This window comes from Camelus bactrianus, chromosome 34 (assembly GCF_048773025.1).
Source record: "Camelus bactrianus isolate YW-2024 breed Bactrian camel chromosome 34, ASM4877302v1, whole genome shotgun sequence".
In the NCBI taxonomy this organism is placed as follows: domain Eukaryota; kingdom Metazoa; phylum Chordata; class Mammalia; order Artiodactyla; family Camelidae; genus Camelus; species Camelus bactrianus.
Window position 1 is genome coordinate 19,428,762 of NC_133572.1, and position 26,655 is coordinate 19,455,416.

Sequence of the window (26,655 nt, forward strand, 5' to 3'; positions counted from 1 at the left end):
AGGCTAATACAACAAACTCTATAAATATACACTTGGTTGTCTTTCTTTCTTTCTTTCTTTCTTTTTTTTTGTCTTTCTTTTCTTAGCTTCTTTAAAATAGAATTACAAATAGCAATAATTATAAACAGTGTATTGTTGGGTTTGTAACAACATATAGATGTAACATATATAACAATAATAGTACAAAAAGTGGGGAAAAGGAATAGAGTGGGAGTAATGTATCCGTATGTCACTAAAATTAAGTCAATCTAAATCTGAGGAAAACTCTGATAAGGTAACATGTATATAGTAAGCCCTACAGCGACCACTAAGAAAAACGTTTAAAATAGTGGAAGAAAAAAGGCATTAAAGGAATTTCATTATAAAATATTTACTTAATCCTTAAAACAGAAACAGACTCATAGACATAGAATACAAACTTGTCGTTGCCAGCGGGGAGGGGAGTGGGAAGGGACAGACTGGGAGCTTGAAATTTGTAGATACTGACAGTTATATATAGCATAGATAAACAAGTTTCTACTGTATAGCACAGGGAAATATATACAAGATCTTGTGGTAGCTCATGGTGAAAAAAGAATGTGAAAATGAATATATGTATTTTCATGTGTGACTGAAAAATTGAGCTCTACAGCGGACATTGACACAACATTGTAAACTGACTATAACTAAATTTTTTTAAAAAAGGAGAAGGGGAGGGGAGGGAGGAGGAGAAGAAGAAGAAAGAAAGAAAATATTTACTTAATCCAAAAGAAAGCAGTAAAGAAAGAATGGGGGGGGGGGGACCATGAGAGACACAAATAAAATTAAAATAACAGATTGAATCTATGTGTAACAGCAATAACAGTAAATGTGAATGGTTCAATTCAAAGATACAAACAGACTGAAAGTAAAAGGATGGAAAAAGATATTTCATGAAAGAGCAACCATAAGAAAGTTGAAATGGATACACTAATATTAGAACAAAACTACCTCAAAACAAAAAAAAACTGTTACTAGAGATAAAGAGAGACATTTTTATCAATAAAAGAGTCAATTTACCAGGAAGATAAAACCATTATTAACATATGTGCACCTAACACAAACCCAAAATACATGAAACAGAAACTTACAAAAATAAGTGGAGAACTAAACAATTCAATAACAGAGACTTCAATACTTCATTTTCAATAATAGAACAATTAGGTAGAAGATCAGCAAAAAAAAAAATAAATAAATAAAAGATTTAATCAACATTATGGACCAACTAGATCTAACAAACCTCTACAGAACATCTGGCCCAGAATATATATTATTCTCAAGTACACATGGAACAATCTCCAGGACACACTATACGTGGGGCCATAAAACAAGCCTCAATAAACTTAAAAGGAATGAAATCACACAAAGTATGTTCTCCATTCACGATGGAGTAAAAAGTTAGAAATCATTAACAAAGAATTTTAGGAAATTCACAAACATATGGAAATAAAACAACACACTCCTAAGTAACCAATGGGTCCAGAATAAATCACAAGGGAAATAAGAATATATTTTGAGATGAATATGAACACATATCAAAACTTACGAACATAGCTAAAGAAGTGCTTAGAGGGAAATTTATAGCTATCGATATCTATATTAAAAAAGAAGAAAGGTCTCAAATCAAATAACCTAATCTTCCACCTTAAGACACTGGAAAACGAAGAGCAAGCTAAGTTCAAAGCAATTTAAGGGAATAAATTTTGAAGACTAGAACAAAAATGAATGAAATAGTAAACAGAAAAACAGAGAACAAAATCATAACTTGGTTCTTTAAAAAGATCAACAAAATTGACAAATCTTTATCCCAAATGACAAAAGAGAAAAAGGGAGAGAGAGAAAGAAAAGATGCTAATTACTAAAATCAGGAACAAAACAGGGTCATTATTACCAACCTACAGAAACAAAAAGAAATATAAGGAAATATTACGAACTGCATGCCAACAATTAGTTAACTTAGATGAAATGGACAAATTCCTAGAAAGATGCAAACTACTAAACTGACTTGAAAAGAAATAGAAATACAAGTTGACTTATAACAAAGAGACTGAATTGGTGATTTAAAAATTACCTGCCAAGAAAAGCTCAGGCAAAGATGGCTTCACTGCTAAGTTCTAACATTTAAAAAACACCAATTTTCACAAACTCTTCCAAAAAACAGAAGAGGATGGAGCACTTCCCAACTCATTCCATGAGGCCAGCATAACAGATTCCAAAACCAGACAAAGATATCACAAGAAAAAAATTATAGATCAATATCTCTTATAAATATAGACACAAAAATACTTAAAAAAAATACCACCTAACTGAATCTGGAAATACATAAAAAGGAGGGTCATATTCCATGACCAAGTAGGATTTATACCAGGAATGCAAGGTTGGTTTAACATCTGAAAAATCAATTAATGCACTACACCATATCCATAGAATAAAGGATCAAAGATACTTGATCACCTCAATAGATGCAGGAAAAGCATATAACAATACACAACACCTTCAAGACACTTAAAAAACCAGGAATAGACAGGAATACACTCAACCTGACAAAAGACATCTATGAAAAATCCACAGCTAACATCAGACTTAATGGTGAAAAGAATGCTTTCCCCCTGCCAAGACGTCTCCTCTCATCACATCTACTCAACATTGCACTGAAGGTTCTAGCCAAGGCAATTAGGCAAGAAAAATAAAATAAAAAGCACCCAGATTGGAAAGGTGAAACTCTACTTGCAGATGAGATGAACTTGTATACAGAAAATCCTAAGAAATCCTCTGAAATGCTATTAAAACTAGTAAACACGTTCAGCAACGTTGCAGGAAACAAGATAAATATACCCCCCCAAAAGTGTATTTCTAAACACAAGCAATAAACAACTTCAAAATAAAATAAAGGAAACAATGCCACTTACAATAGCATTAAGAAGAATAAAATACTTAGGAACATTTTAACAAAAAGAACTGCAAAACTTAGACTCTGAAAACTAAAAAACATTTTTGAAAAAAATTAAAGATGACCTAAATAAAAGGAAAGACATCTCATGTTCAGGGACTGAAAGACTAAACATTCTCAAAGTGACAATATTTCCTAAAGTGATTTACAGATTCAGCACAATGCCTATAAATCAATAATAAATAGACAAACAACCCAATTAAGAATGGGCAAAGGATCTCAATAAACAAATAAACATTTCTCAAAATATATATATACAAACGGCCACATGAAAAGATGCTCAACATCATTAGCCATCAGGAAAATGCAAACCAAAACCATGAGAGACCATTTCACAACCTGTTAGGATGACTGTAACAAAAAGACAAAACAAGTGTCGGTGAGGATATGGAGAGACTGGAACCCTCATTCACTGCCAGTAGGAATGTGAAATGATGCAGCTGCTTTGGAAAAGTTTGGCAGTTCCTCAAATGGTTAAACACAGAATTACCACTTCTAGATATATATCAAGAGAAATGAAAACATAATTGTACAAAAACTTGCATACAAATGTTCATTTGTTCATAATAGCCAAAATGTGGAAATAGTACAAATGTCCAACATCCGATGAATGGTTAAAATAAATGTGATATATCCATGTGATGGATACCAATTTTTACCAATGGAAAAAATAAAGTACTGACACATGGTACAACATGGATGAACCTTTAAAACATTATGTTAAGTAGACAAGTCATTCACCAAGGACTACATATGATTCCATTATATGAAATGTCTAAAATAGGCAAATCTATATAGGGAAAGCAAGTAGAATGATGGTTGCCTAGGGCTGGGGGTGTGTTAAGGGGAAACGAGGAATGACTCCTATGAGTACAGAGTTTTTTGGGGGTATTGCTGAAATGTCCTAAAACTGATTGTGATAACAGTTGCACAATTCTGTGACTACATTAAATACCATTGAAGTATACACTTTAAATAGGTGAACTGCATGGTATATAAATTATATCCCAGTAAAGCTGTTATTTAAAATTACATAGAGCAAATATTGCAGAACAACAACAAAAAAAAGACAGCTCCACGGTTATACTTAAACACTTCAACACTTTTTTCTCCGAAATTGAGTATCATACCACAATTGTATCAAAAATTGAGTTAATCTTGTTAAAAATATATAATACCTTCTATATAAGTAGAGAAAAAACTTTTCTTTTTGCACAATACCTTCATTTCTGGTTTAAAAAGGTATCTGGGAATATTTCAATAGCATACACAAAAACAAAGGGAAAATGCAAGTCTTTGGGAATTCAACTGAGTAGAATTTGCACATTTATCTCCTTCATGATTTGCTTTGTAGCTTGATATACATTTTTCTGTATATCTAGAATGTAAGATATGATTTCCAAATTGCATGGGCATTTTTGTCATTGAATTTGTACCAGTAAGCACAAACAAGAGACTCTCTTTATAATTTTCCATCATAATATAAATAAAGTGTCAATCCGGCATGTAAATTTTAAATGTAAACATCACGTGGGATGCTTTCCATACATAAATTACCTGATCAATTCCCCTTCCTTTGCACTGAAGAATGATTACTTCAAGAAGTTTGGCGGCATGGCATTCTGCATCTTCTCCTGCATCTCCACATAGTACCTACAGTAATTACAGTTTCACTCAGCAGTGAATGGCAATGCAAAGAATTTAATCAAGTCCATGTGACATAAATATCCCTTAAAAAATCAGCCATTACAATCATAGCTTTGCTTGCATTCACCTTGCCAACCCAAAGAAGAAAGTTCAAAATAAAGTCCATCTATCTTCCTTACCTAATCTACATTCCTGCTCTAAAATACAAGGAATGAAGAGACGTAACTATAGATAAAAGAAAGAGTAAGAATGAGAATACTATGAAGAATACTGTATTCCTTAATATATCTGAAAACTTACATGAATTGTTTTCTAAGCAAATACAATTTAAGAAAACTGAATTGAAAAGATATTCCAGGTAAAGATGACACATTGAACATTTCCATTGAATTTTGTTTCTCCTCAAAAGACCATTAAAATGAAGGTAAAGATATTTCTAGAGGCATACATTCACAAAGACAGAGAAAAGGAAAGAGACAGCTATAAAACTGTAGAAACTGGAAGAGAGATGGATCAGTGAGGTGAAACATAAGCAGGTAGTGAGCAAAGCCAAGAATCAACCCAATTTACATAAACTTAAAATTCTACCTCCAGGGCAGTGTTTCTAGATCTAGAGTCTAAGCGTGACTAGGCTCTGGACCCAGAATGCCTTGGTTTGAATCCCAGCTCTGCCACTTATGAGCTGTGATTTTAGAAAAGCTACTTAACCTCTGTAACTTACTGTCTCCATCTGTAAAAGGAATGTAACAATAGACTCGTCATGGGATTAAATGATACAGAAAGAAAAAAATCAGCCCCTCTTCCCCAAATCGAATTTACTTGGCTTCTTTGCTGGTTTGGTTGAAACAGAAACTAAGTATATTTCAGTAGTTTTAAAAATGGGCTCTGGAGCCAGACTGCTTGGGTTCAAATCTGGTTCCAGCACATAATAGCTGTATGACTTGGGTCAATTTACTTAACGTTAGGCACAACGCAAAATACCTGTCTCCCCCAGGTGATACCATCCTCATACTGCCAAAAAGATTGAAAAAGTTAATGTGTATAAAGTGCTTAGGAAATACCTGATATACAGTAAGAGTTTGGTAAGTGTTAGCTATTATTAAAATCAGGAGATAAAAAAGAAATTTCTCCTGTAGAGCACAGGGAACTATATTCAGTACCTTGTAATAACCTTTAATGAAAAATAATATGAAATCGAATATATGTACATCTGTGCATGACTGGGACATTGTGCTGTACACCATAAACTGACACACTGTAACTGACTATACTTCAATTAAACAAAAACAGAAATAAGAAATATACTTTAGGTAGAAGGACATCACTGTGAATATCACTTTTACTCTGCGTGCTGTAACACAGAGCAGCTGTGAGTTACTGCAGGACTCTGTACGGCTGTTACGCTTCCTGCTCGCTGCTTTCTCCTCCCCGTTCCCTCCCCAGCAGCTGTCCCTGTAACTTAGGAAAAAACTGAAGGCAGCCATGTGACCATGACTTAACACGCTGGGTTATTACCGAGCTAAATAAGTCTTCAAAAATCATGATTCTTTTCCTGCAGTTTATATGTGGGGAAACTTAGTGACTTCCCCAAATCTCCCAGGCTCTCTGTAACTGAACTGAAATCTAATCACATAAACTATCAGTTCAGCACTCTTAACAGATTCTGGTGCTCGTCTCTGCTCATGAGGGAGACAGGTGTACACTAGCCACTGTACTCCCAGCTCCAAAGCGAAACTTAGATTTCTGGCTATTTGAGCTTTCTAGAATCTGCCAGCTCCATGCAACAGACTTATATTTATTATGAATAATACATAATTTACCTAAAAGAGGGGGAAAATATTAGTCATCAATGATTCTAAGATATAACCAAGAAGGCCAAATCTAACCTGTGACAAAGATTACATAGCAGACAATCATGCTTGTGCACAAATATAACAGTAGCCATTATGTGGCTTACAAATTATTCTGTATTGAGCTAAACAATGCTGTTTTTCCAACTATTCTGATTTTTGCTCTTGTTTATGTTCAAATTACCTATATCTAGTGGCTTCCAACATACATATTCAATTAAAAGAAAAATCAATAAATTAACAATAAATGACAATAAATTGACAAACTGTGGTGTTTCCATAGCACTTTTCTTTAATTAAGTAGCAGGTATGCATTGTTGAAAGAAGAAAATTATTTACCCTAAGCATTATAAAGTACACAGCTATAAAAGTGGCAAGCATTCTTAAGTACAACGTACCATACGAAATGTTCAAATTATAATTCCAAACTCCACTTGAAAATACAAAATGACAAATGTATGTTGATGAAGGCAATACAGAACTAAATGCGTAAGAAACAAACTGAAGGAGTGTCTGAAGTAAAACAAAACATTAGCAAGTAAACATTAGTGAGAACCACTATGACAAATGATTAGGACATGCTTACCTTTCTACACATTGTAAAAAGTATTTCTAAATGCTTTGGATTTGATAGTAAAGTATTTGTATCTATTGTCACATAATTATGCAGAAGAGGCATCATGTCTGGAAAACAATTTCAAAATTCCAATGAGACTTGAGCAACCGAGGTAGAAATAAACTATCCCCCTGAAACCACACTTCTGTAGCACCCCCACATTATCACCTTCCCTTGCAACTACAAAATGCCGGAAACGACAGTGATAAATCTGCCCTATTTATAGGTGAGAAAAGCGTGAGACAGAAAGATTAAAATGCTCATCATTTATTATGCTGATTGTTCTGAGTGTTCTTTCCTCCCCAGAGCACTCATCGCCGTCTGACACACTGTATTTGCTTGCTTGCCTGTGTGTATCCCACCCCCCACCTCCCTCTTACTAGAATGGATGTGTCAGAAGGACAAGGGCTGTCTATTCTGTTCACTGCTATTTTGCTAAACTTACGGCAGTGCTTGGAATACAGTCAGTATTCAGAAAATATTAACTGAATTAAGGTATGGACATACGTTCTGACTGCAAAGTAATATAAGATAATTTAAGGTACAAAAGGAAACAGTCTCCCTCCTTCTGCCTCTATTCCTAAGGGCTGGAAAACACTCCGATGCTAGCACCACCCTTTTCTCCACAGGGAAAGAACAACTGTTTTCTGATTGGCACTGGAATTATATATGTCTTTGTGTGAAGTGTCAAAGAAAATAGTATCTATGCAGACACAGAAGAGCAAAAACATTACATGATTGAAATCGTACCTGTAAAGTATTCAAAACAATCCTGTTGAAAAACCTCATATAATATACCTAGAAGCTGCCACATTTGAGGGGAAATAACACGGCAGGTTAGACTATATGCCAGTGAAAGAATTTCTTCATAGAATTCTAGGCAAAAGAAAATCTCTGGTTAGAATGGTAGGAAACAGCAAGAGCTAAACACAAAGACCACACAGAGGAGGATCTCAGCTGCTCGCTCACGCATATTCCTCCACGAAATTTTCAGCATCCGTTTCTTAGCATTCACATCTTCAGCTACATCTATTTGCCACCTTCCATTTCTTACCAAGATCTGCCCCCTACTCAATGAGGCAAAGGACTGTTTTCACTCAAGTTACTTATAATACTGAAAAACCATATTTTTATGTTATAATATAGAAAATATTTTATACTTATAAAACTGTACTAGAAATGGGTATAAGGAACAGATTATAGTGCATCTCTTACGCACAGGAGTTTAAATTTACAAATACAAAATTACAAAATACAAGTATTTTTCAGAGAGCTTAGTTAACCTAGGCAAAAGTATCTGCCTGTCTCACATACTTCTACGGACTATATGCTAGACAGTATTTTGTCAATTTACAAAGCTTGTAAAATTTAGACAGTATTTTTAAATTTATCTCAAGACATGTATACTCACTATAAAGGAGAAGAGTCCAAGGGGACTTGTATTTGTACATATATTTATTATTATTACCCTCAGTCAAAAGGAAATTATATCTAAATATACAATCAAAAAACACAAACCTCAATACAAAAATTTCAAATAATTTCTACCATGTCGCTGAGCAAAAAAAGTCTAACTTCAAAGGTTTTTTTTTTTTCCCCTCTTATGAAAAGGAACTAATATTTACCCTGGAAGCTTGAACAAAATTTTTTTTCTGTAACAGTATTTATTTATAACTTTTAATATATTCAAAAGCTAGTAATACAGATATTTATTTGCTTTACCAAAAGCAAAATAAAATGGAAACCCCAGATATTGGGAAATTGTTCTACAAGGCAATCACTTGAAAAAACACCAGTCGTCTGGATATGAAATTTCTGAAAGTCCTCTTCATTATTACCTCACCTTGGAAGATGAGGAAAGGAAAGCAAACGCCTTTCCTAAGGTGAGGAATCTTGACAGCTACAGCATCGTGTGCATGACCTGGCCACCCAGATGCTCAAGACCAAGACTCTGAATCTTGGAGGAGAAACTAGAAGGCACGAAGCTGCTCCAGGTTTTTTATTTTGTTTTTTGGTTTTGGTCTTGGCTGTCTGTGTTGGGGTCTGGACTATAGTGGGCAGCAGCCCAGGACTCAGCATGGAGAAAGGCGTCACCAGCCTTGTGTCTAAGCAGAACACTTTCATGGCAGAATCCTGGCTGGCTCTGGCCAACCTCAGCCTTCCCACTGATTTGCTGAGCTACCAAATATTCTTCTGCTAAGTTCCATTTAAGCTTAAACTGACCAGGAATTATTTCAGTTATTCTTAACCAAGAAGACTATTAGGGTAGGAAGGTTTTACTACCTTTGACTTCCTGCATAAGATAAAGCAGCTAAGTCAGTGAGAGCTAAGCCTGGCTTCTAATAATAAGTCAACTTCATGAGAAAATGAAGCAATGAAAACAGGCAGAGGAGGGAGGGAAAAGGGGGACAATGGAAAGAGACCGGACCGTGGACATACACGTGGTCAGACTGCTGTGGTGGGGGTCCTGGATTAACAGGAGTTTAATCTGAGATCTTGTATGGCCAAATATTGGCTCAAAAAGGGCCCTTAAAATTACATGCATCACAGCTAAAAACATAAGAGAGATCTTCCATCACGTTGGAGTATGGGAGAGGAGGTTAGAGGAGACACGCAGTTGAAACCATGGCTTTCTCCTCTGCCCAGCGCATCCAAGAAATAGGCCTCTTTCCTTTTCTTAACATCCTCATGTTGTAATTGCTCCAATTAAATATCTGGTACAGGCAGAGTAAAGAAGGTTGGTATAGCCTATTTCCCTTTGCTTGACTTCACAGTTTCTCTCCTCAAGATTACTTTACTTTAAATGTAAATGGAGATTATAGATTTGTAATATATTTATTTTATACTTGGTAATTTATACCTCTTAATACCCTTCACCTGAAATAAATAAACTACAAGCAGCACTGGGGATATAGTCAATATTTTCTAATAATTTTGCATGGAGTATATTCTATAAAAATATCGAATTACTATGTTGTACACTTGACAGTAATATAATATTCATAAGTCGACAAAAAACTTCACATGTGAAGTCTTTAAAACTTTTTGTCTGGAGAATTTCCAATTATAATCTCTTCCATCAATCAGGACATAAGTGAATATATTCTTTTTGAGCGTATCAGAATCTCTGGAGTTATGGTCCAGGAATCTTCATTCTAACTAGATACCAAAGTTTGAGAACTCCTGCTTTACAGCAACAATTGCAAAAGTAAGGAGTGCATATTCTAGGCAGGGTGCCGCATACTCCACTGAGATGGGAGGAGAATGTGTTGGAACACTTCATATACACACATACACTTTTAATTTCATGCTTTTACATTTCTACTTTTATGTATGCAAATGAAGTATAGTGACATGTATATTGCCTATAAATAAGTATTCAAATGTTATTCATATATATTACAAGTACATGTCCAATTTTTTACTAATGGTGTGACGGATAAGGAGTTTGAAGACAACTGCTCTTAGGCATAACGTGCTTTTGTTCCATCTTTCTGTGTACACACCCTACAGGCTGCGTCTCCCTCATGCCCACGTGACCGGGGCTGACATCATCAAAATGCTTGGATACTATGGAAAACTCCAGTCAGTTTATAACATCCAGCATTAGCAACTGATCCCACTCAGAAGTCAGGCACCATAATGCACACAGCAGAACGTTCATTCCCACTTCTGTTCTGATATTGACATATGCCTACATTTCACATTTTTCAGTCTCAGATTAAAGTAACCTCACCTGAACCTCATCCCAGTTTTCTCAGAAACTTTAAATCCGGTCCTTTAAAAATTCCAAGACCAAAAATTCTTAATTGGCTATGTTAAGATCACCTCTAAACGAAAATATAGACAGCTAATATTAGAAAGTGTATCTAAAAATTAAAGAGAGTGTAAGCTTCTGTTTCTCTTAATTGTCCATCTTGTTGAATTCGAAGAGCTAAAAAAAGTATTTTTCATCAAATTTTAAAATATTCTCAATTTACCTTTATTCTCTCTTTGAACTTACCGATTACGTGTTTCTGTAAAACAAGATCAATGATCCGCAGACAGATACTCTCCAGCTGCTGAGTCACCTAGAGACGAATTTTAAACATTTAGTTTAAAATTCATCATGATAATCCTAATTTAACCTATAAATTTAATATTATTCCAATAAAAATAGCAACAGGGCTCTTTTTGAGAGGAGACATTGAGAAGTTAATTCTAAACTTCATGTGAAAAATTAAACATGCGAGAATAACCAGGAAATTCTGAAAAACAGACTAATGATGGAAGTGGGAGTTAAATCTATAATAAAATTACACATTAAGTTAATTCCTTATCTGCTATTTATACCAAAATAAATTCCTAATACGTCAAAAATTGCAGTGTGAAGACATAAGCCAAAAACACAAAAACAAAAAAACAAAAAACCTGGCCTACAAGAAATAGTAAGAATTTGTGTATAATCCTGAAAAGGGAAAATAACTCAAAGCCTAGAAATCAGAAGTAAGTAATTAAGCCATTTGATTTCACAAAGTAAAAATTTCTATATAGGGCAGATGAAAGTCAAAGACAAATGAAAAATTGAGTGAAATACTTTCAAATGATGTCACAAAGAGCAAATCCCCCTTACATGAAGTTAAATCAACAACAAAAAAAGGCAACAGTTATGAAAAACAAATATAAACAGACCTTAAGCTTATAACAAGATGTTCATTTGAACAGATGATTAGAGTACAAATTCTAAGCACAAAATTACCACTTTTCAACTATCAGACCGGAAATGATCAAAAAGAATGGGGTTGGGAAGAGAGACACTATTGTACATAATTTGGAGAATGTAGACTGGCACATACCATGAAGGATAAGTTAGCAATATTTACTATTCTTCAGCTTACTCATACATATGTCCTTTGACCCAGCAACTTCACTTCAAGGAATCTGCCCTCCAAACATATTATTATGTGTGCAAGATGGCGTGTAAAAGGCCATTCACTGCAGCAATGTTTGTGATTAGCAACAACCAATGTCCATTTAACAAGAGGCAATTAAATTATATCCATTAATGAGGGATATTAATCCATTAATTAAATAAATCTGACACATCATACATAGGGATATTATGTAACTATTAAAAATCTGTAACTTTATAGAATAGATAAACAAGATTATACTATATAGCACAGGGAAATACATACAAGATCTTGTGGTAGCTCACAGCAAAAAAAGAATGCGACAACGAATACATGTATGTTCATGTATAACTGAAAAATTGTGCTCTATGCTGGAATTTGACACAACATTGTAAAATGACTATAACTCAATAAAAAATGTTAAACATAAATAAATAAATAAACAAAATAAAATAAAGAGAAAAAATAAATAAATAAAATAAAAATCTGCAACTTTATTGACTAATATGGAAAGATCACCAAGATATATTATTCGAAAAATGGCAGATAAAAACTGTGTATCTTTCTCCTAAAGGAAAAATACACACACTCATTTTTTGCTAGGATATAATATAAAAATCTCTGGAAGGAAAAAAAACACCTGGTAAAAGAGCCATCTCTTGAAAAGGGATTTAGAAGACGGAGGAGCTGAGTGAGAAGGTGAACTTTCACTGAATCCTTTTTACACCTTTTGAATTTTTCAACATATGCTTATACTAAGTATTTCTTAAATAAGTAAAAATTAAAATCCATGATGGGTTACACTTCTCATCCAAGTATCCTATTTCAACTTTCAAGCATATTCTTTCAGCATGCAGCTTACACTATTGTCTTAAAAGTTCAAATGATCAAAAATTTCCCAGTTTAAAAATTTGTCAATATGTTTAAAATCATTAAGCAAAACTGAATATGCTAGGCATCTGTTAGATTTCTAATTTCACTCTTCATACATTATGCATCTGTACATGGATTCATATATGTATAAATTTTCCTTTAAAGGAAACGGTGTTTTCAAAGTTTGCTTTTAGTAAGTCAAAGTTCAAACTCAGAAGACTGGCAGTCAGGAGGTCAAGATTCCAGTCTTCTAGTTTTTTTGCGTCTAGTTACCTGGGACCTTGGTAAAGCCATTTAGCTGAAGGCTTTCAGTTTTTTTCATCTGTAGATAAGGAAGCTAGATTTGATTAGTGTGTCTCAATTTAACCCATGCCTCCCCTGGTAATCACAATATCACCTTTAACTTTATTTGAAATTCAAAATTAATATCAAGAGTAAAAGAATTAATACAAAAAGACAAAATGCTGTTTCATTTCCAAACTAACCCTGCTGCCCATCCTCCACACACCCATACTTGGAAAAATTCTACTCAGCGATTTCTAAGTCTCTTCATATTTAAAATACAAGTCCTACATACAAGATAACAAAATAACCCTTAAATGTACATGTAATTTAACTTGGAAATCTCATCGTTACTGAGAGGCCCATGCCGTTTCGACAAGGACACAAAAATACAATAATGAATATGGAAATAAACATTAACATTAAGACTTTAAGGTGATGGGAAACCTGCCCAGGAGAAGAATATCAAACCAGTTTTAAGAAGCCAGTAGGCATCCATTGGTATGTGATAAACACAGACAAGTCGACAGCCACTGGGTTTAACAATGCTATTTAAAGAACCAGCACCTGCCTTTTAAGACCCACTGTATAAAACGGGAGCTGCCAAACGAGTCAACTGTGCTCACAGGAGCAATGAACTCAAACCCAGTTTAAGCAGAGGCTATGTAAGGCCGGAGGAGGAGAGCAGAGGGCTTTAGGGAGGGGTTAACTGATACATACCAGGGTAATCCGACTGCAACCCCAAGTCTATAACCTACTGGCTCTGTGAACATGAGTCAGACTCTTGTTACTACCTGAGCCTTGTTTTCCACAAAGGGACACTACCTCTGCCTGCTCTGTCCACCTCATGGTGACAGAGCAAGATTCTATCAGCTGATGAATACGAGAATACATGACAAATGTCCGCACAAATTCTTATCCCAATATTGTTCTGGGATTCAGTTTAGGAAAAATGATGCTTGAAGCTCTTCTTCCTTTCCATTCTCAGATATTCGTTACATCAGAATATCATTCCATTACTTAAAATTTGCCACTGTGCCTGAATGGCCACCTCTCTCTACCAAGAAGACCGGACTATGGATTTCAAATAGCAGGGCTCATGTCTTATTCCAGTTGATATTCCCCAAAATCCTAGCCTGGCACACAGCAGACGTGATGAACCGAACTCAGCTTAGCACAAAGAGATAACTATTTACTTTACAACCACATGCAATATTTCCCCCCAATCATTTTAACACTGTCCTTTAAAATCTGAGGGTAATTTTTAAAATCTAGCAACATAAATGGCAATTTAAAGGTCAAGACTTTAAAATTCATGCCCAATGACCACGTGAATTTCAGTTAACATTACTATAATGACATTAATAAAACACAAAGAAATCTCACCTCTTTATGATCTTCTACGACGGTCAGGATGGTGTCAATGGTGTGTAGAATTCCCATAGCCATCACTGTTTTGTCTTCGACTTCCTCATACTCGTCACTTTGAAGAACTTTGCCAAATATCTCAGCCTGTGAAAACAGCAAGCACATTCCACAATTGGTACTGCCATACCCGCCCTCCACTGCGGTAAGTCAGCAAAAGGGCAGGTCACACATCTAGAGGCCAGCACTGCACAAACTGTACCATATGTCCTTTGCCAAGTGAATCAGTGCTAGAACCTCTCATGTTCTGGATACAGCCATTTATTCCCTATCTAGGCACAAAAGCGGAATATATATTAGCTATGACAAGCAGATAGCAAATATTTAAATTCTGGTTGTCATCAAATTAAGAAACCCAAAATCTAGGAAAACTAAAAAAATAATACTAAAACGAAAAGTTCAAGAGAAGGTTTAGGAGACAACATGAAGGAATCGCCTAGAAAATGAAACAAAAGAGCGGACATGGAAGACTGGGGAGAAAAGGTGAGGAAATCAGAGACTTAGTCCTGGCCCAGTATTCCACATCAGAACTATAGAACTGAATGGATGGTAGGAGAAATTCATCAAAGAAGTGGTACAAGAAGTTGCCCCAAACTAAAGGAAATAAGTTTCTAGAATCGAAGTCCAGAAAGTGAAAATTTAGGAGGCTCACTTCAAGACACATCATTAGGAAATCTCAGAATATTACAGATGAAAAAGGTGATCCTAAATGTTAGTAGATTTAAGCCTAATTAACTATAGAAATTATTAACTGTCAGAATTATTAGAGCAAATATTTTTATAGTAGCATTTCAGTTACTTATAACTGAAGTCCAAATTTTGGAGTTTAATTTATTTATGTTATTCATGGATTTTACACCAAACTGACATGCAGCTTTGCCCAGTCTCACCAAGTGCTGAGTCATGTCAACAGCAATGGAGGCGACCTCTTGACTGTATTCACATATCATCTTCTGGATGACATTAGTGACATCGTCATTCTCTGTCTCTCTAACAATGTGCAACAGCTCCTGCATGATAGGCCTCACGTGTGGTTTCATATATTCCTTGGCTAATGCAATAAAAAACAAACTCAGTAAAAAGTTAGCATTCACAAGTGGCGAAGGAAATTCACTTGGTCACAAGGGAAAGTTACACAGCGTAGTAGGTTCCAGGGATGGTTAGTCCCGCACAGGAAAGAACTGTCCTGCCCAAAGTCCCAATAGCCCCACTGACAAATTTTAATTATACATATGCTCTGTCATCAGCATGACTAGTCAACATGAATGTGACATCAGAATACAAGTATTAAAAGCCACGTACATAATAAAGACTATGACCAACACTAACGGTGCCCATTCCCTGCCCCACCCCATCTCTAACCACCTTCCTCCCAACATATGCTTATATAATAATCAGTCCTTCCATTTAAACGTTGCTGAACAGAAGTAAAGGGCAAAGGTTTATTTGAACTTAGAAAAGAGAATTCTTCTAAACAAGGTATCTGTGTTATCACTCACTAGAAATACTCCTTAGTACTTTTGGAACTAGCAGAATCATAGAATCCTTGAGATGAAAGGAAATCTTGAAGCCATCTAGTCCAAACCCCTTAAATTTAGATACACGGAAATCTAAGCCTTGACAGATCATGTGCCTTGCCCAGGTTTACATGGCAAGTTAGTGGCACAATCAAAACTAGACCCCCAGGTCTCTGGATTGCAAGTCTGCCTAGAGTCCAACAGTTATCAACTTGTTTCCTAATCTAAAATTTTTCTGGAAACCACAGTCCATAGAAACTCCTCAAAATGACAAGAATAAACTCCTATAAAACTCTGAGGGGGCAAAAGCTCAAAACTCCAAACCCTGAGCCTTAAGACTTAGGGATTCATCTTTGTTAGGGAAGTGCACAGAAGTATTTAGGAAGGCCATGTCCAAAAAGCAAACAAAATACACCTTCTAAACGGTGTATTTTTATTTTGAATTTTAACTTTTTGGCTTTACCTTGTGCCTGGTTAGAAATTAATGACTGAAGAGCAAGGGCAGCTTCAACCTTGACGGGCATCTCCTTATCTTCAATCAGGCTCTTCTTCGCCAGGTCAACCGCATTTCTTAGGTTGAGCTCATTATGAAATTTCAAAGAACTGAACGCATGAAGTACCCAGCAGGACTGTGTTATAAGAAAAAGGGAACTATTAGGACTGTGGCATGATATAATGCTGTCACACACAGAAGAACTTCTCGCTACATAAAATATCATTAATTCTACCAAGCACCATTTGTTTATTTCTTTGTTTCTGGAGAATAGCATGTTAGCCTTAGTTGCTAACTTCCGGATTTCCCAGTCTTCTTAGAAGAAAGACAGTTTTATTACTTTTAAATTGCCTATATGCAGTAACATCATTCAGAGGAAAAAAGAAAACAGAGCCAAATTTAAGTGTCTCTGAAAAAAAGAAACCCTGTTAATGCTTTTAATAATTATTATGAGTATATCTAATTTATTATTTATATGCAAAAGCGATACCAACTAATGTGGACATTCATTTACTGTTCTTCAGAGCAAATGAATGAAACATTAGTTTTCCTTATGCTAACTGGCTTAATAAACTTTATTTTTTCACTCACATAAGATACGAAAAATTATAAACCTTATATAGATTATCAAACATATATATTAAACCACAGAATCATATTATCACTCTTTTAATTCTCTGTGTGCATAAAACACAATCAACACTAATTAAATTGAATTACTAAAGACTTGATAGAGAATTACAATTCAGAGTCTGTGAAAGGTGGCAGCCTCCTTATAAAAACATTTGCATGCTCTCAACATCTCTAATCTACATTCGTCCAAATATTTCTCTAGTGACTATTATCTTTTGTTTATAAATGTTTTAGAGTGTACAAAGCATTGTTAACATATGTTGCTTTTAGCAAGATATTTTATTGTGTTGATGTAGTTATAAAAATAAGTACTAGGCTCTTGAATTAAAGGTCTATTTTTATTTCTCTATAAAATACATTGTTTCTAGAAATAACATACACTTAGAACACAAATAAATGTACACGGATTATTACTTTCTCCATTTTACTAAGGCATCTCTAACTCTTCTCTTGGAAATCATAATCAACTTTTTAGCCAAACTAGAATTGCCCTGCTGTTTTGGACACTGGAAATTAATCATCTTATGAATTAACACCGTACCATTTCCGTAACATCAGCCTCTCACTGCAGCCAGTAAGGCGAGGGTGAGAAAGAGCTGGAATTAAGGTCCATAAATCCCTTTGTTTACTAGTTTGTTCTTTATTCAGTTTGCTTGATTATAAGAGAAACATGCAAATCAACTTCATTTTGCCTCAATAGGTGGTCAAAGGTCAATGTATCCAAAAATATTTAGTTCAATAATTGGCTTACAAATGAAAATTTAGAGATACATAACGGAAACACGGGAAGCTTACTCTAGCTCGAAGGTATCCCAGGTTAGACAGCAACAATGGAAACACATGGTTCTGCAGCAACAGCTCCATTTGGTCCTTGAATAAACTCTTCTGTTAGGAAACAGAAGTTCAGTTTCACTTATTGATCCCTTTTTCATATGTAAAAATCACTTCCTAATAAAGTATGCTTATTGTAAGTTACACTTTGTATACTTCTACTTACAACTTTGTAGCATTATTTGACCTACATATTTTATATTCTAAAACAACACAGAAATAGTACCGTGGACATAATTTGATACTGATTGGTCCTTCTAGAAACAACACTAAAATAATTTCATATCTCTTTTTTTTACACAGCAACAGTTTCATACTGAACAACTGACAAATAAAGAAGTTATTTTTTCAAATTAAACAAACAGATGACGGAAAGAAAACTATTTACAGTCAACCCAATCATGCAGAAAGTCACCAGTTTTAAACAATCTATTAACTTTCATATTCTCTCATTTGCCTGTGCTTCACAGTATTATTAAGTAAAATTAAATCTGAGTAGCTTAACCTTCAATAAAATATCAGCGAGGGAACCAATCACATGCAGGGCTCCATCTTTCTTCCTAGGGTCAAAGTTCGGGTCTGTCAGGATTTGGTAACAGAATGCCATCATTTTTGGTAACACCTAGAGAATCAGAAGAATGCATTTTAATCTCCATGAGACTTCACTGTCTTGCTGCTGTATTAAATATGATGCACAAATGTTCAAAAATGAGGACATTTTATTGTTTTTTATCAAGCAATTATAATTAAGAAAACCAAATATCCCTTTTCCCTTAGGAGGACAGAAAAAATATTTCTAAAGTAATAGATTATAACCACTATGATAATTTTTCAAATACCAGGGGCATTCATTAAGGGTGTCAAATCAACCCAGGCCACCTTTCAGTTTCTATTTAAAAAGAATAACTACACACCTCTTTTCTTTTCTTTGCAGCCGTGTACAACAGAGTCTGAGCTGCTGTGGTGGGAGAAGCATAATCTTCGAAAATATCTAAGATTGTAAGGGTTTAAACCATGTTAGTAAAAATACAATTACTTACTATAGATTTTAAACCTGATTGATCACTATTCCAAAACCAAGAAGTAAAACAGTCCACAGGTAACACCGGTTCACAGCATAAAAAAGCTGAAGCTTTATCGTCTGTGCCCTCATGCACAATATTTAGCAGACTCTACAGGTTGTCCTTTTAAACAATCATATAAAATAAAACAATGCATACGAGGCATATCTGTTTCACCGAGGACAGGAAAAGTACTTTATAAAAAAAAAAGTCCACAAAAATTTATTTAGTGCTTACTATATGCCAGGCACTGTTCTAGGCTCTGGGAACACAAATATGAAATAAAAAAGTTTCTCATGGAACTTACGATAGTAAGAGAAAGAAAAAGATTATACACATACACACACATACACACAAACGATGTTATAGCTGAAAACACACATACACACAAACGATGTTATAGCATCTCAGAGAGGTTAAGTAACTTGCCCACTGTCACACAGCGAGTAAGTGACCAAGCTAGCATTCATATCTAGGCTGTCTTAATATCAAAGCCTGAGCTCCTTCAGTTTTTACCAAATCTAAAAACATCATTATTAATATCAGTCAATACATTTAGAAGGAGCATTTTGTTCTTATAAATAACTGCACATGACAAAAATATAAAAAGAAAAGTAATACCATAATGGTTCTCCCCAATAATTGTCTAAAAGTAAAATCCACATATCAAATAATAGTCACTGCATTCTAGTCCACAGAAGGAAATGATTAAGGAAAAAAGGTACTTCAGTGAGCCTTGAATTATCCAGTCTCCTTTACACAATAAAATGTAAATTCTATCAATAGACACCTACAGCTATTAACTACTGCATTTTCTAAAAACTGAGATACTTTCTTATTTGATATGAAGAATAAGTGAAATAATGGTAACTTTCTGGAAGTTGCACAAATACACTGCACATTATCAAAACTCACAGGTACCACAGGAAAGCTAAACACTGAAAGAATGCCTTAAAGAAGATAGAAGAGTGGCTAGTCATTCCGCTCTATCAAAGCAAACCAGGAAAACAAAAGCATGAGGAAGGGGAGTTAATAAGTCAGGCATATGTTTAGTGACTTTCAAAAAGAAACGGTAGAATGGAGGATACGGCAGTGGTAAACACTGTTTCTCATTCACTTGCTTTTCCTGTGCTTTGTCACCAAGGGAAGAGGCACTTCCTCCCTTACTGAATCAAATAATACCAAACACCAAGCATTGTGAAAACAACATAACCCAATAATCTAGCATCTCTACCAGTTGGCTTAACTCAAGGAACTAGAGACACATGGCCTGACAAAGGGAAGGCACTTCGGCGTGCCCTGGACAGAGCTAGTCTTGTCAACTATTGATTTCAATATTCATGGAAGGCAAGCTAGAGCCACAAACTTGCAGAGGAACGTAGGGACGTGGAAGGGATGGAGAATGCAAAATAAAGCAAGCAAGTTGAAGTCTCTGCCCTCACGTAGCTTCCTTGGTATGGAAGAAACAGAGGTACACAAATAGCATCTTGCTGTGCTAAGTTCCATGAAGTGATGAAATTCAAACTGGGGATAAAAGGGAATGAACTTGAACGACCCACGCAATTCAACAGCTTCCAGGAAGATCCACGGCTAACGGACCCCCATAGAACTGGGCCACACAAGTGGGGTCACCGTAGGTAATTTCAGTCCCCTGTGGAATACTCAGCCCCTAGGATAAGGAGGCAAACTAAAGTGAGGTGCCCCTAAAATATGCGGAAATCCAAAGGATCTCCCAGACTGAGAACAATCCAATCCACAAATGGGCACCCAAAAGGCTCGGAAAGGAATGGTCCCTACAGACGAGCATCACCGCGGAAAGTTACAGACTCGCCAGGACTGCTTCCGCACCCACGAGAGGGATGCACGGAGCAGCGATTCACCTCCCACAACAAAGGCCTCAAGTCTGCTGGTCCAACGGGACATCGAGCTCTCAGGAGCTTCAGAGTTTACCACGCAAAGCAGAACTTCAGGAACTTAACAAAGGAAATCTGCTCAAAAATAGAAATTCAGTTGTTACTTTACGTATCCAGGAACTGACGAGGAATAAAATCATCTCGATTACCAAATTTCATCCTTATATACTCGTACGGGTCCTCCTGCCACAGCTCTTCGTCCTCATCTTTGTAGCACATCACAGAAAATATCACATCTTCAGAGATATTCTAAGGAGAGAAAAAAAGCAAAACAACAAGTGGGTGTCGAGCATCGGCATTTGGGGAACAGCAATAAGAAGGCCTTCATGAAGTTAGTTTTCCGAACCGTCACATTCATCCTCCTGTTAGGCCTGCGCTGGCCAGAGTGAAAGCGGGAAAGTGAGAGCCTGGACGGCGGGGGGTGGGGGCGTGGGTGTAGCATTAAACATAAAATTACTTTAAAATAACAATTGATTGAAGGTATAGGGAAAGAGTTGGATGGAGACGCTATTCTTTGAAGCAACAGCAGGAATAATAGAGTTTTACTATCAACATGGAAAACACTTAAACATACCGTGATTCTTCAAGGAAGAGAAATAAACATCAAGCCAAGGTTATCTTTACTAATATTATTACTTATTGTGAACATTTTTACATTTCCATTTTGATCCTAAATGTTGATGCTTCAACAATATTAAAATTTTATTCTCCTTTTTCCATTTTCAAAAACGTAATTTCCTACCATACAAATGCAGGTTTCATGGGGGGGGGGGGGGAATCACATTTAATCACCTCTATGTACATTACCGCTAACGCTCTACTAAGCCCTTCTGTGTTCTGACCGTTATGTATGTAAAAGCAAAATCATCTCCTATCACTTCTTCCAAAGTAAGTAATTCTAAGAGAAAAAAATTCAGCCCTAATAATCAGGAGCTTTCTTATTTCTACGTCACAGCGATGTAAAAATAAGGCAGAAGGCATCGAGCAGGGGAAAAAAATGCTATCACAACTCATCCTTACTTTACAGGAACACAGTAGATAAGACGAAATCTGTATCTTTATTAATTACAAAGAAGCAGAGTCACTATTCAAGCAAGGGGATTAGACAGATATTATTACGATATCACAGAGAACAATGCAAAAGATACAGTGTCTGTGAGACCTACAGTAAGAGAACACTAAACAAATTCTATCCTGGACACAAAAGACAAAGCCAGAAGAATCTGTTTTACCTTTTAATCATCTTAGAGACAGAGAATTTAAGAATTCATAGTCTGAAAGGAAAAAAATTCAGTTCCTAACATCTTTGACTTACCCAAAATTTTAGGTATTCAAATAAGAATTAATTTATTAACGGTCCATAATTTTTCATTCTCAATTATTCTTTAATTAAACAACCATGCTGAGTTCTACCTTTAAGTAAACAATTGACATGAAAATGGAAACCTTTAGCCTCTGTTGTAGAACTTAATGATCCAAAATGAGAAATAACAGCCTTGTTTGCTCATAACTGCAGAAGAAAGCAGTCACGTATCAGGCTTCAGTTCCTGGAAACACTAGCTCGGTAGAGTCCTGGAGACTGTTTCCCAAATGCTATCACACAAAATGCCTCATGTGATCCTAGCCACCTTGGATAAGAAGGGTAGAAAAATATTATCTGACTTAACAGAGGAGAAGCTGAGGGTAAATGAGATTTCAAGTAAGATCAGCTAAATCCAAGTCTTCCAACTCATAAAACTTGAAGGCCTCCCTCCTCTCAGATACTTACTTTCGAGCCCTGATCACATATAAGACCGCGCTCCTCTGAAATTATTAATGGAAACAAAAACACATCAAAAATTAAACAAGGGATTAATGACATTTACTTTGTCTAGAAAAGTTAATTTAATGAGAGAAGAATTTTGGAGAGCTGTTCCCTGACACTAACCTGTATGTGTGGCTTCATCTGCTTCCAGGTCACAGAGTGAACAATCCCTTGGTTGAGATAGTTAAATGCTTGCTGAAGCACACGGGGAGCTACATACTCTTTCTGCCTAAATTGGTCTAAAATCTTTAGCAGTACCTATAGGAAAACAGGGACAGAAAACACAGGAGAACATAAATAATTTTAAGGCTAAGGGGAGGGGCATTTTAGGCACAACATAAACCCAGAATCCACTGAGATCAAAATGAACAGATTTTTCGAGAAATGAGTATTTTGTAAGAAGGCACACGGGCTGTTTTAATTCTTAGGTAGGTCCTTGTTATATTGAACTGAAGAATGTCTCACTGTGATTTCCAGCCATCTATCCTACTTCTAACTGGCAGAACGACTCAAAATAAGTCTACACTCTCTTCCACATACGAGCTCATCAAATAAATTAAGACTCCTGTCAAAAGAAATTATAACAGACTTGACTGAATGAATACTGAAAACACCCATACAAGCAGGAGACACTGTAAACAGATTTTAATATTTGATCAAGGTGCATTTCAACTGGAAGAGAGTAAGTTATCCAAAAAATAATACTGGGACAACTGATTAACCCTCTGAAAAAAATTCAGTTGGCTCCCTAACTAAACTTCGTACCAAAATAATATTCCCCACATGGGGGAATATTTCAACAACAATAAAAAATGAAACCATAGAAAAACTTAAAAAAAAAAGTGGAAAAATTTTATTTTATAATCTCAGACCATGGAAAGTCTTTGTAAAAATAATATAAACTGAGGAGTTATTTTTTTTTAAATTGATTTTTTTTAAGTTGTTTATAAGGAAGGAACCATGCCCAAAGCAGCTGTGACTGGCCCAAGGACCCTCAGTCAGAGGCAGCATAACAAAGTCCAACTCCTCCAGTTCCTGGTCTCCAGAGCCCGTCACTACAGCAAGCTTCTAACTGAACTGCTGAATAAATAAGAAGGGTTCTTTCAAAACATGAACAGAATTTATAAATTCTAAACATGAAGTCAGTTCAAGTTACATAAAATTCAGGTTTATGGAATTCATTCTCATATTCTTCTTCACCATAAGTTACAACAAGATATTGAATATAGTTCCCTGTGCTATACAGTATAAACTTGTTGTTTATCTATTTTATATATATTAGTCAGTATCTACAAATCTCGAACTCCCAGTTTGTCCCTTCCCACTCCCTTCCCCCACTGGTAACCGTAAGTTTGTTTTCTACGTATGTGAGTCTGCTTCTGTTTTGTAAATAAGTTCATTTATCTAAGTCTTCTGATACAAAAGCTTAGAACAAAGAGGTGAGGTTCAAAGAAACAGAGGATAAGAAACTCATACGAGGCAGAGAGATCACAGAAGAACCCAGTCTAGCACTGCTGACTGCTACACAAGTACCAATAAACTTGAGAGGTCTGAGCCCGGGTCTAGGAAGGGGTCTGGAAGGGCGGTTCTTGTGGTAAGCACCCTGAACCTGAACAAGGTCGACTGCAGTTGTGTTTCACTTGGACACTTTGCTTGCATTACTATGGCATTTGCATCTCAGTCCTGGATGAAAGATGGAATTCACAGGAGTTCACAAGGGTTGCAGAGAGAGACTCCATTCCTAGACTGTCTCCCACAGCAACAGTGCCAAGTATGCCCTGGGACATGTGGTTCTAACCCTGACGACACTCTGTAAGACCCCCAGAGCTGCCACCTCATCCCTTATAAATATGTAATGAATTAATTAATATGCTTGCAACCTACTTTTAAATGGACAGAAATGACTTAACTACTTTCAGTAGTAACCATCCTTCTACTTAAAAAGTTATAAGTTTATTACCTGCTGAATTCCCACCGCGTAAGTTTTCAAAAAGAATTCAGAAAATTCAAAGTATTCTTTTGTGACATTTCCTGGGCTTCCATATCTTAAAATACAAAGAGAAAATGTTTAAATACTGTGAATTTTAAAAGCAAAGCATGCTCACAGGTTTAAATACTTGTTGAAAGATGCATTCTTTGGGCACAGAAAACTAACACTTTCCCTTTTTTCCACAAGCCCCAAATTGAAATCATGATAAGCTGTACTCAAGACTCTGGACCATACTTAAAATTTCAGGCAGAAATGTCATTTCTCCATTCTTTTTACAGAAGAATAGAATGATCCAGAGAAGACTGTCTACTTCATTATGATCACAGTGAAGCCTGCTTTAAAACAGAGGGTGACTTTTTGACCTCTGTGGCTCTAAAGAAAAATAATCATATACAGCAGAACATCAAGGGACCTACTTGATTTTCTTATATCCAACACTTAGATACTAACCACAGATTGTAAATCTAATAAACAGAATTACCGCTCAAAGAGACGAGCTACAATGTGTAGCGCCCACTTCTTACACTTCCACCAGACCAGCTCAGGTCTGTCGTCCTCATCAATTTGCAGAGTCTCCTAGGAAGACAAAAGCACCCAGATAAAATTCTCACACGATGAAAGAGGTTTTTGTGACTAACAAAGGTGGAATAGATGCTGATATAAATTAGGTAAGATTACATGTGAATTTCAGACTGCCGCACATATGCAAATTCTTACTTTGCAGACTGCTAGGCGGCAGTTAAATGAGCAGGCAAATTTCAACTAACCAATGCCGTTGTTCACACTTATCTCCTATCTTCAAAAGGGCCAAGTAAGTAGAGAACAAAATACAAAACACCATATCCTTTGAGGAAACTCTCTGGGATGATAGAAAAGATCTATATCGTGACTGGGGTCACAGGAACACAAGCGTGTGTTTGTCAAAATCCAGGAACTGCTAAATTCTGTGCGTTTATGTGCATGAAGTGAACTTCAACATAGTTTGTCCCAAGATATGGACAAAGGAAAGAAGACTGCACGTTTAGGAGACAAGCTTCAATTTTAAATATCTGATGTATTTTCATTTAGTTAATTCGATTAGTTATTGAGTTAATTTGATAGATGAAATACAGTATCACTGTTATTGCAGATAAAAATGAGACACTATCTTTTACCTATCAAACTGGCCAACTTAGAATTTAACATAAGACATTCTCAGTCACTGCTTATTAAGGTGTAAGCCAGGGCACTGTTTCTGGAGAGCAGTCTGCGAGATCTGTCAAAGCCTTGCACAGGAAATTATACCCATTACTTTGTAATAACTGTAAATAGGGTATAATCTATAAGAACACTGAATCACTATGCAGGACATCTGAAACTAATAAAATATTGGAAATCAACTACACCAATTAATTAATTAATTAAAGACCTGTCAAAGCCTTACACACACTGCTAGGAGGTTATCCAAAGAAAATAATCATGTGCATAAAAATTTAACTACATCCTTATAGCTAAAATATACAAAACTTAAAACAACTTAAATATCCAACAAATGAAGTAGTCAACAAAAATGACAGAATATAAAAAGCATTTGTAGTCATTAAAAATACTTAGATTTTAAGGGGAAAATCAATTCCTAGATAGTACCTATCTCTACCATTTTTACAAACAAAATATGGTTGTTCCTCTTGACAAATTTCATTAATGCTCCTTTTTCTGCAAACCCTTTAAAATCATTTTAATAAGATTATGTCAGCATACCTTTTTAAATCACTTCTTCCTATAAAGATTTTGTAATATTTCTTGTATAAAGAAAAAAACATGGTTGTATATAAACACAGAGAAAAAAGACAAGAGGAATAAATACTAAGTTTTAAAAAT

General features: G+C 35.6%; 1 protein-coding gene across 1 annotated transcript in view; it reads right to left on the bottom strand.

The window, feature by feature from the left end:
- IPO8 (importin 8) overlaps window positions 1–26,655 on the bottom strand; it is a 59,904-nt gene that overhangs the window by 15,416 nt on the left and 17,833 nt on the right. The window contains exons 7-20 of the mRNA XM_074357636.1: window positions 25,277–25,371; window positions 24,766–24,850; window positions 22,929–23,063; window positions 21,151–21,250; window positions 18,942–19,018; window positions 18,533–18,649; window positions 17,992–18,081; window positions 16,534–16,699; window positions 15,444–15,604; window positions 14,515–14,640; window positions 11,085–11,151; window positions 7,832–7,957; window positions 7,052–7,149; window positions 4,526–4,621 (exon numbers count right to left, since the gene is read on the bottom strand). Coding sequence (XP_074213737.1) covers window positions 4,526–4,621; window positions 7,052–7,149; window positions 7,832–7,957; window positions 11,085–11,151; window positions 14,515–14,640; window positions 15,444–15,604; window positions 16,534–16,699; window positions 17,992–18,081; window positions 18,533–18,649; window positions 18,942–19,018; window positions 21,151–21,250; window positions 22,929–23,063; window positions 24,766–24,850; window positions 25,277–25,371 — 1,539 coding nt within the window. The remainder of the gene's footprint in view (window positions 1–4,525; window positions 4,622–7,051; window positions 7,150–7,831; window positions 7,958–11,084; window positions 11,152–14,514; window positions 14,641–15,443; window positions 15,605–16,533; window positions 16,700–17,991; window positions 18,082–18,532; window positions 18,650–18,941; window positions 19,019–21,150; window positions 21,251–22,928; window positions 23,064–24,765; window positions 24,851–25,276; window positions 25,372–26,655) is intronic.